At 40.6% G+C, this 16,560-nt stretch overlaps 1 protein-coding gene across 8 annotated transcripts in view; it reads right to left on the bottom strand.

The window, feature by feature from the left end:
- birc6 (baculoviral IAP repeat containing 6) overlaps positions 1-16,560 on the bottom strand; it is a 94,229-nt gene that overhangs the window by 33,544 nt on the left and 44,125 nt on the right. For all 8 annotated transcript variants that reach the window (XM_079631953.1, XM_079631957.1, XM_079631958.1 and 5 more), the window contains exons 57-65: positions 15,280-15,409; positions 14,106-14,237; positions 13,551-13,712; positions 12,910-13,083; positions 10,195-10,391; positions 9,741-10,041; positions 7,158-7,375; positions 4,158-4,322; positions 3,909-4,074 (exon numbers count right to left, since the gene is read on the bottom strand). In XM_079631953.1, coding sequence (XP_079488079.1) covers positions 3,909-4,074; positions 4,158-4,322; positions 7,158-7,375; positions 9,741-10,041; positions 10,195-10,391; positions 12,910-13,083; positions 13,551-13,712; positions 14,106-14,237; positions 15,280-15,409 — 1,645 coding nt within the window. The remainder of the gene's footprint in view (positions 1-3,908; positions 4,075-4,157; positions 4,323-7,157; positions 7,376-9,740; positions 10,042-10,194; positions 10,392-12,909; positions 13,084-13,550; positions 13,713-14,105; positions 14,238-15,279; positions 15,410-16,560) is intronic.

Raw genomic sequence — 16,560 nt, 5'->3', positions numbered from 1 at the left:
TAATAAATGCCTTTTTATGCATTTAATGTATCCTTGCTGAATAAAAGTATTAATTTCTTTAAAAATTGATCTTACTGACCCCAACCTTCTGAACGGTAGTGTGCATTCAATATAAACCAATGAAAATCAATTAAAAAAAGATCCCTAATATCAGTTCATTACAGTATATCATGCATCCCAAATATACCCTTAAATCACCTTCACATAGTTGAGACAGAGCAACAAATCTGGCACCTTCTCTTCTGGTTGATAAAAAATAAGTTTTCTTAAATAGTTTACGCTGTTATTCTTTACTTTGAAGTTCCAAACCCAAGCGAAAAGGGTCCATTTCACACAATTACAAAACCACACCTCTGAACACCCCTGCCCATTTGTAATATTGTACCAATTCCCCTCTCAAAATCTTAATGTAATAAGTCTTGAATTTTTCAACTGAGGCAGATTAAAACATTTTTTTGTTATATTTATCAACAGTATGACCATCAGATTAGCAGAAGGTTATGTAAAAATATGCAGATGAATGTGACACGAGTCGGGAAAAGATGCGGGTTTGACAATACCTCTAGAGAAAGAAAACTTAATCTTTGAGAGAAGGTATTAAATGAATGTGGCGGATGGGGAGCAAGAGAAAAGGAGTTTGGACAGACTGCTGGAACCTGACTGCATCAGACCAGACCTTACATCCTCAATGAAAATTGACCGTCCACATACAGAAAGAGCTCTATACTGAAGTCTTGTACTCTTTGTTATTTGCCCCTTGGCTGTTTCTTAAAGCTTTTTGGAAGCAGCAGTTCATCTCTTCTCCCTCCCGTTCATCAGGTGGATGGGATGTTATTACAGCAGGGGTGATCGGAGACACTCATTTCCTGTTTCACTGCCACAAAGGATCTCAGGGCACAAAACACACACTCTTTGTGTGCGTGTTTCTCTCTCGCAATCTTTTATTGGCTCAGTTGTTCATGAGAATAGCCAACTGCTGCTCCCCCTACTGGTTGTGCGTGTTTAGAGAGCAAACGTTTGGGTGTTTGGTCTTGTTGATTTGAGTCACACACACACCATGCCAATGTAGGGTTGAAACCTACAGCTGATATCTGGAGCTAATTACTACACTCATCGTTTTATCGGCGCTTATTTAATTAAGCCGGAAAGAAATAAACACTTGCAGTGCACACACACACACACCAATGTCTGGTTCTATAAAGCAACAAAGTCGTGTCTGTTCATGACTCTTAATACAAAGGAAATACTTTTACGAGTTCATAGTAATTGAGAAACTACCAGCAATATTTTGCCTAGATTTAAAAATTCTTAAACCACAGGACTACAAGCAAACTGCAAAAAAAATACAAAAAATAACAGTATTTGTTTGGGCACACAAAACATTTGTCACACAATGACTTATTCTGTAGAGCTTCAGTTGGAGCAGTAATTTTAGTAAATTAATTCTGTTAATCCAGTGCTGCTTTTTAATCGCTAGGCAGCGCAGGACGGACCAATAAGTTTAAACCTAATAGCCTATAAATTTCCTCAAATAAAAGTTGGTCCACACAAGTCAGCACGTTAAGGTAATCTTGTTCGGTGGTCCAGGGCTCCAGACTGCGATCAAATGCTCGCTTTTTTCTGCCTTTTTTCCTGCTGGTGCGACTAAATTTTGTTAGGAGGTCGCACTGGTGTCATCCCCACCACATTGCCCAACTGAAAAGAGTTGCCATTTCTGTTACGGATGAGAAAAATGGCAAACGAAACAAAAGCGTTCATCAGCTCGAACCAATAATAGACAATGCAGCGCAACCTCAGAACAGGTTCACTCACAGGCTGATCACGCAACACCGTTAACCTCACATCACTGGGAGATCCAGTGAGAAAGCATTTGAATTAGCCGGTAAAATTAATAACGCAGCGAGATCTAGTTGGAAGCATTCAAATTCAGTGCAGAATTCTGTTATAAACCACACATATCAGATCAAACAGCGCTGACGTGGAAACCAGGAAAAACATGATTGTGCCATGAATTAAATTATAGAAGGCTTTTCAGTCCATAAATCACCAACATTCACCATAGATTTAATGTAGTAACACTTACTAAAACCATGGTATTGTGGCAGAAACAGCTGAAAGCTTTTTTTTTTTTACATTATTCATCTCAGGGTATCATTTAACCGACTTGTCTCACACATCCCTAGTAGTCAACACACCTGTGTTCTGTATTCCAGGGCTTAAGTCACACAATTACTTAAGGCTGGAGCCCACTACACATTTTTGAAAACCTGAACAGATTTTTTAACACCAGGCTTTATATACTTGCTGACACTACACATCATACACTACAAAACTGATAAACTCACATAGAAACATGCGCCAAATTGCTTGGAGATGCATGTCAAGTGAAAACAAAATACATTCTAAAATCAGCTTCGAATATAAAACAGTCTGTGCCCATCATACACCATGCAATTTTCTATGAAATCTGTCAACTCCAACTACTTAAAATCTGAAGAGCAGCTCTAACTTCTGACAACTAGCGTTGACTGCCCAGATTATTGCCTCGATTTGTAGTCTTGAGTAATGTAGTGTATTCCAGCATTTAATGTGATGAACACATCACATTAAATGTGATGCACTGACATTCTCAGCCCTCCATTCGGCGGTTAAACTGTCGCAACCAAATCATTGAGTCAGTGAAAACCTAATCAGTTCGATTTATGAAAGAATCATTTACACTGTTGATCCAGTTCACAAAACTGATTCATTGAAAAGATTTAATTTAAATGAATGATTCAGTCATGAATCGGACATCGCTACTTCTCTCATGAACATGCCAAGGATTGGCGAGGAGTGAATAAATATACATTTTAGTCTGTTTCTCAGGGCATTTTCACACATATAGATGTTTGTTTTGTTCCAAAACAGGGATTTAATTTGTTACAATATTGCATTTTCTTGGTTCCGTTCGCTTTCACAAGGCAACCTTTCAAAGGATACCAAAATGTGTTAATGCAAGTCACATGGGAGTACAACTGTCCATAGGAATATATTTTATTAGGGGGGGTGCTGGGGGCGGGGCTTAATAGGGTGGGTCTGTGGTACTGGTAGAGTATTTTAAACAAAATCCTAATATTAAACAGCCCAAACTAAAAGTTGAACATTCAAATGAATGAGGACAGTTATGTGAGAACGCACAGAACTCTTTTAAAACAGCACAAAAATCTTACCTTATGAGTACGCTCAGGAGTTAGTGCCGGTTCACACAGAATGCATAATCTTTCAAAGCGAAAACGCAAGATGCCAAACAGGGGCAGTGGAACGGGGGGAAAACGCAAGGTCTCGAGGCGCGTTTTAGTTGAACTTATTTTAACTTGAGTGCTGCGTTTTGAGAACGCTGTGTAATGCGTGAGACGCGACTCACGCGAGCGCAACACGGCTAGTGCGTTCACACTGAAAAACAATGGAAAAGTAACAGAGTGGAATGGAAAAACACGTTCTGTGTGAAAGCCCTTAATACCAAAGAATGCTTTAATCAAGACATCTAGATTAAATTTTTTCACCGACGTCTAAGTGAACATGCACTAAATGAGTACTGAGATGCTGGTCTTCAATCAGTGTCACGTCACTCACTCCATGCGAGATCAGCTTTTGCCTTTTGATATATCTTTTTTTTTTTACGAAAAAAACCCCCATGGTTGATAAAAAGGCAGGGAGAGAGATCATTCAGCAGAGACAGGAGCTCCACCTGCTGTCTCCATACACAACAAGGCATAAAGTGGAACGTATAACACGTTTTCCTCTCAGGCACACAAATGTAACTCAGTCATGTACGAAATCTTTTTCAACCACCTTAAAAGAGTGTTCAGTTTCACTTTGCAAACAGTAAAGCACAGAGCACATCCCAAGTGTGGCACATGTCCTACCTGAGTCATTGCGCAAGTATGAAGACATGGCGGGAATAAGACAGGACTGGCTGAGCAGTTCCTGCAGGACAGATGGCAGCAGTGAGCTGCTGTGACCTCTGACCTCTCCTGAGAGGGTCTCACCAGATCCCATACAGCCAGATGGGTTGATATAGCTTGCCAAAACCTGACAGAGACACAGAATGTACCATCACACATCCAAACAGGCGTAAAATCTAAATCTCACTTGTATTATTTCCACACACACACCTGTAAGAGGCAGGTGACGTGCTCCTCCTCTAGACGTTGTTTGGTAAGAGCCTGCTCAACATCCCAGCCTGACGCAGTAGATCCTGTCCCGAAGCCTGTTCCTTTGGCCCAGTACAGCTGCTGTTCCTCTGTGGTACCACCAACATGCCCGCTGGAGACCTGTGGCTGCAGAACAAACAAACTCAACTGCATGTTTCACACACGAGCCAATCACTCAACCTTTTCTCTGATCCTCTCAGTGTCATTCACCAAAAAAGCCACAACTGTAGCATCTGACAGTGCAAATTAAACAGGAAGTTTATGCTACTGTATCTTTAAGACTTTTACATGTAAAAAACGAACCTCTTTGCCTATCATTCATCAGGGCAGGCTAAATACTGAATTGGCATATCAATGTAAGCTGTGTGGTCACAATTTAGTAAAAACCTTTGGAGTTAGGAGCTTTAATTTTTTGAAGGTAGTCTCTTCTGTTCACCAAGAATTTAAAACAACTAAAAAAATTAACTGTTTCAATTTTATATATTTGAAAATATAATTTATTCCATTTCATTTATTCTAATTTTCAACAGCCACTAACTCCAGTTTTCAGTGTTGCGTGATACTTCAGAAATCATTCTAATATACTGTTCTGATGTTCAAGAAACATTTCTTAAGATTATCAGTAGCTGGGTTTACATGAACCCCAATAATCCAGTTGTAATTGGACTAGTAGCACAGTCGAAATAAAGTCGCATGTAACCATGTCAATCGAAATGAATTGGCCAGATCCGATTAAAATTTTATTCGGATTGTAAGGGGTGGTTTAAACCTTTTCTAATCAGATCGAATAACCGGTTGCGCAGCTTAATATTTTTGTGGAAACCTTGATATTTTTTTTTAGGATTTAATACTAATTTCCCAAAAATGAGACCGAAAAAAAAGGAAAGAATTGTGTTTCCTAGTCTTTCTCTTCCACCACACCTTTCTCACTCTGGCGTTTGATGTTGATCGTTCCAGATGTGACGTCCTGCTGATACGTACTGCTTGCTCTAAAGACTGACAGCATGTCACAATATTATGAGAGGAAACAATGAGGTCAGTAGCTGTGCATCATCTGAATAATAGGCTAGTAGCGTGGTAAAAAAGAAAAACGGAATTCTCACAATGAAACACATCCCTAAGCAGCTGTCATTACATTGTTCCTGCGATCCAAAATGAAGTACAAACTGAGGAAAATAGGGAAACTGTTGCAGGCCTTGAACCTGGATGAGCATTTTATAGATTGTTCAAAGATCTTTAGTGATAGGAGGGGGGACAAATAGGAAAGTGAAAGAGAGAGCAGAATAAATGCATGTTGACTGCAGCGCTCTGAGAGTGAGCAGGTTTAATATTTGCTCTGCCAATACTTCTGCTGCCCCAAGGACACCCATTATGATTCTGACAGGCCACTGGCCACCATTCAAATCCTCAACCCTGAACCCACCCCTCACCAAACTATAAATCCACACAAACACACCGCCCTGCACAGACATCATTTATGCGCTTTTTTCCCTTAAACATTGGAATTTTTAAAATTGATTTTAATAAAACCTGTCTGTAAGGGCAGAATATTGATTTTCATGAAAGTCATTTGCTTTGGTCTTGGGGGTCTGATGGTGATGGTCGTTTTTTTCATTATTTTCTCATTATGATTGTGCTGCAGTTGTCCTTTGTGAAGACACTTTCATTTCAGTCGAGTGAAACTCCACATAATCATGTAATGAGTAAAAGAGCTGTCCGAATCCTCTCTATACCTTCTCTTTTAATGGGACTACACTACACCTGAATGAGCGGATGTTCCCTCTCTCACTCTCACACATACACACCTCCTCATTAAGGCAAGGGCTCTGAATAAAGAGCCCTTCAAGCGGTCTGTAAAGAGTGGCTACCACAGTCATTAATAAAATGACATGTCTCAGTCAGAGAGACAAAAACATCTCCATTAAGGTCTTTACTGGAGTGTCTTTTCCTTCCACTGCGCGCACACACACACACACACACACACACACACACACACACACACACACACACACACACACACACACACACACACACACACACACACACACACACACACACACACACACACACACACACACACACACACACACACACACACACACACACACACACACACACACACACACACACACACACACACACACACACACACACACACACACACACACACACACACACACACACACACACACACACACACACACACACACACACACACACACACACACACACACACACACACACACACACACACACACACACACACACACACACACACACACACACAAATTACCTGAATAAAGTTAAAAGGGTGCTACATAATTTTCAATTTAACCGGTTAACCAATTTAACCGGGTATGAACAATTACAACAGTCAATTTATAACTTTAGTCCAAATTATTTTAACAGATCAGTCAAACTGTGGCGAGCAGGACGAGGCAAGAGAATGATTCTCAAAAGAATGGTTGATTCACAAATCAGATATTACTATTTCGCCCATAAGGTTTAAGATTTTAAAGCTCCTGTAACCAATCTTAGTAAACATATTGAAAAGATCACATACTATACTATCGTTCAGAACTTTGGGGTCAGCGTGATTTTGTTGTTATTGTTAAAATAAATGAATATTTTTATTCAGAAGGGAGACATTAATCAAAAGGAACAGTTAAGTTCAGACTAGAATGTCACAAAATAATTCTATTTCAAATAAATGCAGTTCTTTTAAAATTTCTATTCATTAAAGAATCCTAAAAAAAATATCTGCAAAAGTATTAAGCAGCACAACAGTTTTCAACATAGATAATAAGAATTAAGAAATTAGATAAAAAATAAAAATAAAAAAACTTTTGAATGGTTTTGCAAGGAGGAACACCCTGGGTGAACTACGCCTTCAAATTCCCTTGCACAACCATGACTATTTTTGTGAATTGAATGACAAATTATGTGTGGGTTTACACTGACCTCACTGGAGTTGGCACTGCCACTGGGCACTCTGGGAGCATGATGGCTGAGGGCAGACAGGCAGGCCAAGATGAGGTGGATGGCACCAATCTCCAGAGCCATGCGTCTCAACAGCAGCCCATCATCCGTGGTGAGGGGAGTCGAGCTAAACAAGGACCGGAGCACGTGGAAGGGCAACGTGGGTAGAACGTTAGCAGAGGGAGACTGCAGGATGTGACCTTGAGAAAGAAAGATAAATGGACATAATGAGAAAAATAATCTTTTAAACTATAGCACTCAATAATATACCTAACCAGTCTACCAATACATCAAGCAATCAGCTGACCAATCAACAGTCCAGACTGACAGAAATACACAGTGGGCAGCCAATCCAGGCTCAATTAAACCAATCAATAAAGCAGGCACGCAGTAACCCAATCAATGCTTCCCGTAGGGGAGATGCAGAGTAGCGCGTGTATCTGCCTGTAGGGTATGAACGTATAACGGCCATTAGAGAAGTTTGATAATCAGATGAGGGTTTGTGTGGACATGGTAGAGTCTGTCTAAACAAAAAGCATTATTTATAAAAGGCCTGAGGTGGTTATGTTAAGATTTAAAGGGTTAATTACACAAAAATGAAACAATTCAAGGCTCGCAAAATCGCCCGCCCGACGTCCCGGGGCTATTGTGTTTTCCAGTCGGGCTACCAAAAATGCATAACCGGGCTGCCCGACGGGCTATCTGAAATAGTGTTCGCTTCAGTCTTGTTATAATCAGATTCAGCGCGTTCTTCGTCTTCAATCCGCAGTGGCGCCGAACAGAGCGCACGTCAGAAACAGAGGACAGGGTGTGTGTGTGTGTGTATGTATCTGAGCCTCATTGGTCTGTCACTGCTCGTCAATGTCAGAATATTAGAGATTACCAATCAAATCAAAGTAGGCGGGATTTATATTCACAGAAGCTACTGAGCGCGAATTTGAGCAGAGCGACTCGACGCTTCAGTTTATGCAAGTGCGATAATGTAAGTAGCTAAACTAAATATTTCACATTTGACTTTTTTTTAGGTCATAAATGTTAAACAAATGACAAATTATCAGGCAAACGAATTTACTTGTCTAATTTCGCCATTTTGAACTGAAAATAGGCCTTTGTAACGTGACTCGTGTAAAGAGTCCCCTGGAAGTCCAAAACCTGTAAGAATTATGTTTATCTTCGGAACACCAATGAAGATATTTTTAATGAAATTGAGAGATTTCTGTCCTCCATAGATAGCTACACAACTACCACTATGACACTTCAAAAAGTTCATAAAGAAGAGAACGTAAAACTAATCGTCTAAATTTTCTGAAGAGACACGATCGCTTTATATGCTAAATAAATTGAATTTAGGCTTTTATTATATGAATATTATATACATTTATTTATTGTGTTCCGAAGATGAACGAATGTCTTACAGGTTTGGAACAACATGAGGGTAGAGTAATTGATGACAGAATTTTCATTTTTGAATGAACTATCCCATCAAGATGGATCCAAGTGTATCAATTTCTACATATGAAGTAGTTTAATTATAAACCCTAGTGAGATGCTGCACTTTTCCAATTAAGGCAACATGTGAAATGGACACTCATAAGTGATACTGGAATGCTCTTCATAGTTAGCACCTCAGTTAACTGTCACTCACAAGCACTAGAACAAAAGCATTTCTCATTTGAGGTGCTCAATAAAGGTGTAAGAAAATATCAATACACGTCAATATCGCGATATTATGTTTGGTGATACTGTATAGATTCTCAAAAATACTGTATCGATATATTGTTTACATCCAAGATTCGGGTCAGTGGCATTGTGTTCGGTTTAAACCCGACCCTTAGATTTCAGTGTTATCTCAGAACTCATAAACTGTGACGTGGAGAAGCACAAGGGTGCATCTCTAGCGTTAGAATTAGCAAACCCAGCTCACAAGACTTGTTTTGGCTTCCACTATAACCAGACAGTTGACGTAGCCAGCCACTGACTTCCATAGTAAGTTAGTAATTCTTAGTATTTGTTTTCCTACTATGGAAGTCAATGACTAGTCAACTGTCTGGTTAACAACATTCTTAAAAATATTTTCTATTGTGTTCAACAGAAGAAAGAATCTCATACCGGTTTGGAACAACGCGAGTGTGAGTAATGTAATGCAATTTTCATTTTTGAGAGAACTATCCCTTTAAGAATCTTCTTTCAAAAACATTACAAAATCTTGCCAACCCCAAACTTCTGAATGGAAGTCTAAGTAATAGCCTGTTTAATATGAGGGCTGAGTCTGACAGGTCTCTGAGACAGTGACTTAAACGGTTGATGGCGGACATAGATAAGCAGGGGTTGCTGATGAGAGAATCAAAAAGTGTTCCATACAGTATCAGTCTGCTCTGTTTCAATCAATAATCTCTCTCTCTCAAACACACACATACAGGGCTAATGGATATGTGAACACAGACTGAATATGAAACAGGCATTGATTCCCCCAAAAACTTGGATTCACTTTATATTGACAAAATTGATATCTAAACTGTAAACAAATTTCAGAAGTAGTGCTTCCTGTACTTGAGCGGTACTTACTTCCTTCTCCATCGTCCGTGACACCCAGCACCAGTCTGAGCAGACACTGTGCGTGCTTCCTCTCCTTCAACAGAACCTCAGCATATCCCGGCAGCCGCAGAAACAGGCCGAATGCCGCCAGCGAATGGGCTGGGATGGGCGACATGGTCTGAACGGAGGATTTGATGGGTGGCGGTTCGGCTGCGATGGTCTCGGGCGCCTCATAAACGAGCTCCCCGGATTGCTCTATGGTAACCCACTCGAACTGATCGCTGTCCTTGGGTTTCTCCTGCGTGGTGGACGGCACCACTGGGGCGCTGACCTGCACAGAACGATCCGGACGAACAGGCTTAGAGGGCATGCAAATTAACAGAAATGCTGACTAACCTAAGTGTACGGTCACCGGACAAGCTTATGAAGCAGAAATGGAGTGAAACTAAAAAAAATGACTAACGTGGTAGAATATGATACTGACCTGCTGGATGACGTCAGGGTACAGCATGGGAAGTCTCTCTGCTATAAGGGCCAAGCCGCCCATACCCGCGAACACCTGCAAGGGGGACTGGATAGGGCTGGTCTCCAGGAGTGTGTCATCTACCGCAGCATCCAAACCCTCGTCACCCGGGGTCATCGGTTCATCGTCTGGACAGCCACTTAGCATCTCACAGTGATCTACAGGAAGAGAGCAGAAAGGAAACGCATCATTCAATCTGCCGCCAATAAACTCTCAAAACGTCTGGCTGTAAATAAAGTGGCCTCAATTGTTCACATCATAAACCATGATGTCCAACCGGGCATTTCTGCACAAGAGCTCATATATGTTCTCATAAATCAGCTTTTTCCTGTAAATCAGGGTTTTCCTTTAGTGAGATTGAGGATCAATGGAAGAGAATGAGGAGAAAGTTGCAGGAAATGTTGGCTGTTAAATGTTTGGGAATGTACAGCCGGAATAGTAATGAAACAGCATCGCATGGCTTTAGGGAGTTTACAGCCGACATAAATGTCTCCACTTACAAACAACAAACAAGGAGACAAAAAGAGAGGTCATATATTGATATTGATATATTGTGATCTTTTTCTTACATTACTGCATCAATACTTTAGGTCATTGTATCAATGTTTTGTGCATAGTAGTAAGGTATTTTCTGTGAATGTGCAAGACTTAAGATTCATAAACAGCTATAGGTAAATAACTAGAAGAATAACAAAATGCAGTAAACGGTCAAACTATTTGCGGAACAAATCATTGCGTTTATGCTTTACTTTATGCTGCACCACAAGCTTTACAATTCCCAAGATCAACTTCTGGCCTATGAAACTAGAAATATACACATTCACTAGAGTAAAATGTATTGCTTTCAATTTCAAATTCGCATTTTTAGTTTGAGCTGTATTTGCAAAGGTGCAGTTTTCCAGGGGATTTATTTAGAGATGAAACTTCCCAGAGAGGATACAAATCTGCTCAGTCCTGTCTTTGAGAAGGCCAGCAACAAAAAAAGTGTGAGACTGAGAAAGAACAAGTATTTACAGATTACTCGTTGATTTAAGCTCTAGGGGACGGTGAAAGATATATTTTTTTTTTAACTGTTGATATTTCAGTTAGTTGGTTTTTCATCAGAGATTTTCATGTCTTTGATGTTGAGATCAGTGCAAGCAAAAAGAGGAGGAATGTAAAACTCAAAGCCAAAAACTCTTGCTGGAGAAACGAACAAACAAAGCAGCTGCACTTTAGAGAAGAATGTGAAATACGCTTACTCCAGTCAATGGGGCTTATTTGATCTTAGTTTCGTAGCACATCTGACTCAGTCTCAGAAGTCTGGAGTCTGTGTCCAGGAGCAAACTCATTGCCAACAGGTTGATGGCACATCACAGTAACAACCGGGAAGGGTTCAGAACACCGCCTGTGGTTGGAGTGTCTTACACACACTTCCTCCACTGAGAGATGGACTGACTCCAGGCAGAGAGGAGAGAATTATCCCTGGGCTGGTGAGCATCCTTTCAGCGCCTCGACGGAGGGGTGCGAGATGAAAGAGTGCATGAAAAGAAGCAGGGTTTGGTACGCCAACAGCGGTTCGACTCGACTAAGATGGCCAATTAGCCGGAGGGTGAGGTGAGTCCCCCAGGCACCATCACTAAACCGCAAACATCTGATGCCAGACTCAACGGGTGCCATCAAACGCGGCCTGCTTCAAGACTTTTTACAGAGCCAAACAAATAAACAAACGAACACAGTGTGCTCGGAAAAGCCAGCGGAGCGAAGTAAACAAATAGTGCCAGATCTCCACCTCCAGAGCATACGGTTCAGTCCCATATAACACCCTGACACAGTGTCCTAACAAAGCACAACGTGGCAACTTTCCAATGTCAAATTGCTTTTTTTTTGTACTCGCTGAAAGTAAAATACTGCTGCACTGTCTCTACATCGGATTTGAGAGTTGCAACTAGATCGTAGCAGCATTCAACAAACTTTCAACTAGATTTATATTTTATAAATATACGCAAGGCGAGTACCCTCTCATGCAGAATCTGAAATGAGTTAAAAAGACAACGTAAAGAGTTGGATGCATGTCAGATGACGCGTTCAGTCTATAGGCGCGTAGTGTTTCTTTACAAAGTGACCTCGCCAACTATTGTCCTGGCATGCATAACGGCGTTTTTAACATTTGCACAGACCGCGTTGTCGCCTGTAAAAGAAAAACGTTTCCATTTGTAGTACATCATTGCCGTGTAAACGTACCCTTAGATTACCCAGAAGAAGAGATTCATCGCTTGACGTTTTGTCGTGCCCGATTAGGATGCTGGCGGGACACTTTCCTGTCACAGCTGACATCCAGCACTCTGCCTGTGTTAGCAGATTCACCTGAGCTGACATCATCAGCTTGAGGAGGAACTCTTGTGTATGTGTGTATGAATATTTGCTCTTTCCAACAGGGCAGAACCAAATCAAGAGTATTGGCTACCCGGTAGGGAGGTAGCTGTCATTTTTTTGTATCCTTCAGAGAGCATGAACGCATCATTGACAGAGCAAAGAAAAATCATTTGACATCTGACAATGCAGGACACTAAGGGGGAAATGTGTGGGCACACGCAAGCACAGACACACGTGGACAATCGGGCTATTTTTCCCTGGGCTGGCAGAACATGGGATATGTGGGAGAGGGAAGCTAAAAACTGCAGAATTTATTTATACCTTTCTCAGTACGGAGCCTTTTGAAGGAATCGGTCTTGGAGAGGCCAGGGTCTGAGATGACCTTTGACCCCAGTTTGACCGTCAGGTCAATGGAGCGGTATCCCTGAGGAAGTTTACGCTCATACAGCAGTGTCAGCAGCTGGGCCAAGGTCATCTCCGGCGGCAATGGTTGACCTGGAGAGAAAGACAGAGTTTATTAAAAAGTTCTCTCTCAATTGATAAATCACAACCTTGTAAGAATCAGATGCCTGTCATTTTATCAACCAAACGGCAGGCGAGGGAGTGGAGTTCAAAAACATTCTTTTTTTTTTCAATTCTGTTTGGTGATATTAGTGGATCAGAAATTAAACACCTCACCAAGTGCTGAAGGCTTTTTACAGAGGATAAGATGAGACAACGAGAGATGAGAGGGATAGAACTTGGAAATTGACATTCATCAAACTCTTTGCATGTCTGAATAAATGCAGTGAGGTGAAGTGGCAGGCAGACTGGGACAGGCACTGAGGAGACCTCTACTCTCATTCTAATCAGTATGGAGGAGCGAAAGGTGAGATTAGGAAGAACGCAAAAGAGTACAGAGTGGGTGAGAGGACTGGACAGAATGTGAGCGCTTAAAAAAGAACTAGAGTGTGTGTTTGTACCCGGCAGTAGTTTGTGACAGAGGTGGAAGACAGGCACACTGATGGTTTTGGCAGATGGATCGACTCCTGAGGAAGCTGCCAGCTTGTCACTGAGGACACGCCCTCGTCGAGACGGGGGACGGGGAGGAGTGGACAAGGCCCTCTTTGACTGAGACTTCAGACCTGAAAAATAAAAAGAAAGAATGAAGATGAGATGCAGATCAAAGATCTCAGTAACTACAATGCTAGCTTGAGTTAACAGCGTATATTTTTAACCTTTAGGGAACCATAATATAAAATGTTTGTTTTTCATTTTTAAAAAAAAAATAACTGCCTGCCTACACAAAAATCCAAGCAACAATGTGTGTGTGGTAGCCAGTGTGTTAAAGAGTTTTGTGTGATTTTTTTTAGAACATCCTAATGCAGTCTTCTAGGGTGTTCCAGGGGTTAGCTGGTTTCTAGGATGTTTTAGGTTGTGGATAGGGCGTTCTGCGTGATTGCTAGGGTATTTCAGGTGGTTGTTAGCTGGATGCTAGGATTGGGCTACATCAGTGAGAAGACAGAGTTAAACAGTACCTGAGGCAACAACGACACTGTAGTTGTCTTGGAAACCATTATCAGCCTTCATCTTTTCTTTTTCCTCATGGTTTTTTTTCTCTTTATCCTCCTTCTGTTCATTGATCAGTTTGGCTGTGATGCTGGGCGTGTCTGAAGGGTAAATAAAAATGGAGGATCTTTAAATGTTATTTCATAGTGTGTGTGTGTGTGTCAACTGGCCTGCAGTACATTTCCCTTTAGAGACATATACATCAATGTATATGACATGTCAGCTTAACTGATAATATGAATTATTGATGGTAAAGACGTAATATGCCAGAGAAGATACACCAATCTATAACGATAACAACATGGTGCGCTTCCTGTGAGGGTCTTCCATCAGTGGAAGTGACGTGAGCATGAGAAGGCTCCGAGACTGGACACCTTACATACTGTGTGTCTCAAAAGAACCGAAGACTATATCTGCCACGCTCAAGGTCTCAGGGGACAAGCCATTCATCACACACACACACACACACACACACACACATGCTGATGACCATGCCACGTAGCAGTTCCAGCCCTACATGCTTTGTGCATCAGACCTTGAAAGTCTGAAGATGTGGCAAAAGCTGGATCTAACAGATCTGATAGACTACTGCAGGGTGCATATAAAACGAGACTGCTGGAAATGCGATTTCTAGTATTTCGGCTTAACTGGTGTAAAGAGTGTGAAGATTTATTAATGTAACTGTACACAGTGTGTGTCTGATTTGTAGACCGCTCTTGTAGAGTGGCACAAATACAACATTTTGAAACTGATACCAGTGGAATTTTACAATTATTGGAACATATTTTCCAAAACGAATATGCTTCTGAACACTGAATGTCTTTATTCAGTAATAAAGATTAAAGAAACAAATTAAGAGCAATAAGTGTTACATTTTTTTTGTCAAAAGTCTCTTATGCTCACCAAGCCTGTATTTATTTGATCAAAGAAACAGTAAAAACTATATTTGGTGTTGATTTGGTGCTAAATTTTTTTTTTTCATTATCAATGTTAAAAACATATTTTTGTAAAAAACCATGATACATTTTTTTTTATGGTCACTTTTGATCAACTTAATGCATCCTTGTTGAATAAAAAGTAAATACAAAATAAAAGCTTACTGACCCTAAACTTTTGAACGGTATTGTAATAATGTCTTCATACCTGAGACCCGGTCCAATACTTCAGACAGTGTGGTTGAGATGGGCAGATGCAGTTTACGGAACTTGTGCCCCGCTCCGTACATGGGGTGCTGGATCACATGACTAGTGGCATTAATGCGTCCTTTATACAGCTGAAGCAGAGAAAAAGAAAAACAGAATGAAACAGGTCAAGTTAATAGTGTGTCATATATTACTCGTATATGAGTACATGGACAAGCACATTTGTTGAAATTTGCATAAAGATGATCTTTAGGTGTTATAGTCATATAGGTGTTATATTTTAGGTAAGATATTCAATTTCTCATTAAAATGGACCTATAGAATAATTTTGAATGGATAATTTCATCTCCAGTTTAAGCTTCTATGGAGCCCCAAAAGGGACATGGTGACTCATCCTATCATCACTAAAAAATATTATATTTCTGATTTCTGTCACATCTGCATGCTGATCTTAAGTGAGTGATCTTTATTTCTCTTCATTGTGAACAAAGAATCCATATTTTCTTTTGTCTTACAACTCTGTATCTTTCAGGAATGTAAAATGTCTTTAAATATAAATTGAGTGTTTAAATATATTATTAAATTTGTTTTTTATAACAATAATACAGCTATGGAGAAAAACAAACTCGAGGAATTTGAAAGCAATGGCATTTGGAAGTCTTGCTGATGTCAAATAAAAAGAAAAACAAATCAATATATGACAACAATAAAACAAAGAACCACAAAAGCATCTCTGAAGATTTCCCCTTTCCACGTGGACGATCCAGACGTCTTAATTCCACTCGGAGATGGAGTTGAAGGTGCATCTGAAAGGGTGAAAAAGGTCTGAAAAATGACGTCCCTGCCTTTGAGAGGACGCCCCGGATCATCAGCACTCTGGCTTGATCTAATGTGTAAACATTAACTTTTAAGAGCCCCTCTGTCGGGACTGCCTGTGAAAGCCTGATGATTAATCAGATCTGAAACGCACATGATCCCACAGTAATTTAGCGGAGTGAATGACTCGCCAGCTAAAAAAAGACATCTTGGGTCTTTACGATTTGGCTTCGTTCCGGTTTGGCAGCTGCAGGAGAGGCATAACTCTACGTGTCATCAAAGGGGTGAGCTGGCTATGTCCTCCAACATTTAGATAATGTTAAAGGTGAAGTGTATAATTGCTTCGCCACTAGCGGCACCAAACAGAATTGCAAAAAGGATTTCCCCAAACACTCCGTTTGCCCCTTCCAATACTGTTCGGACAAACTACTCTTTATTTTCCACTAAACTAGCCATTTTCTCCAGC

The sequence above is a fragment of the Phoxinus phoxinus genome (assembly GCF_949152265.1).
Source record: "Phoxinus phoxinus genome assembly, chromosome: 13".
Classification (NCBI taxonomy): domain Eukaryota; kingdom Metazoa; phylum Chordata; class Actinopteri; order Cypriniformes; family Leuciscidae; genus Phoxinus; species Phoxinus phoxinus.
The sequence above is the reverse complement of the archived record's forward strand: the minus strand, read 5'-3'. Positions and strand labels throughout refer to the sequence as shown.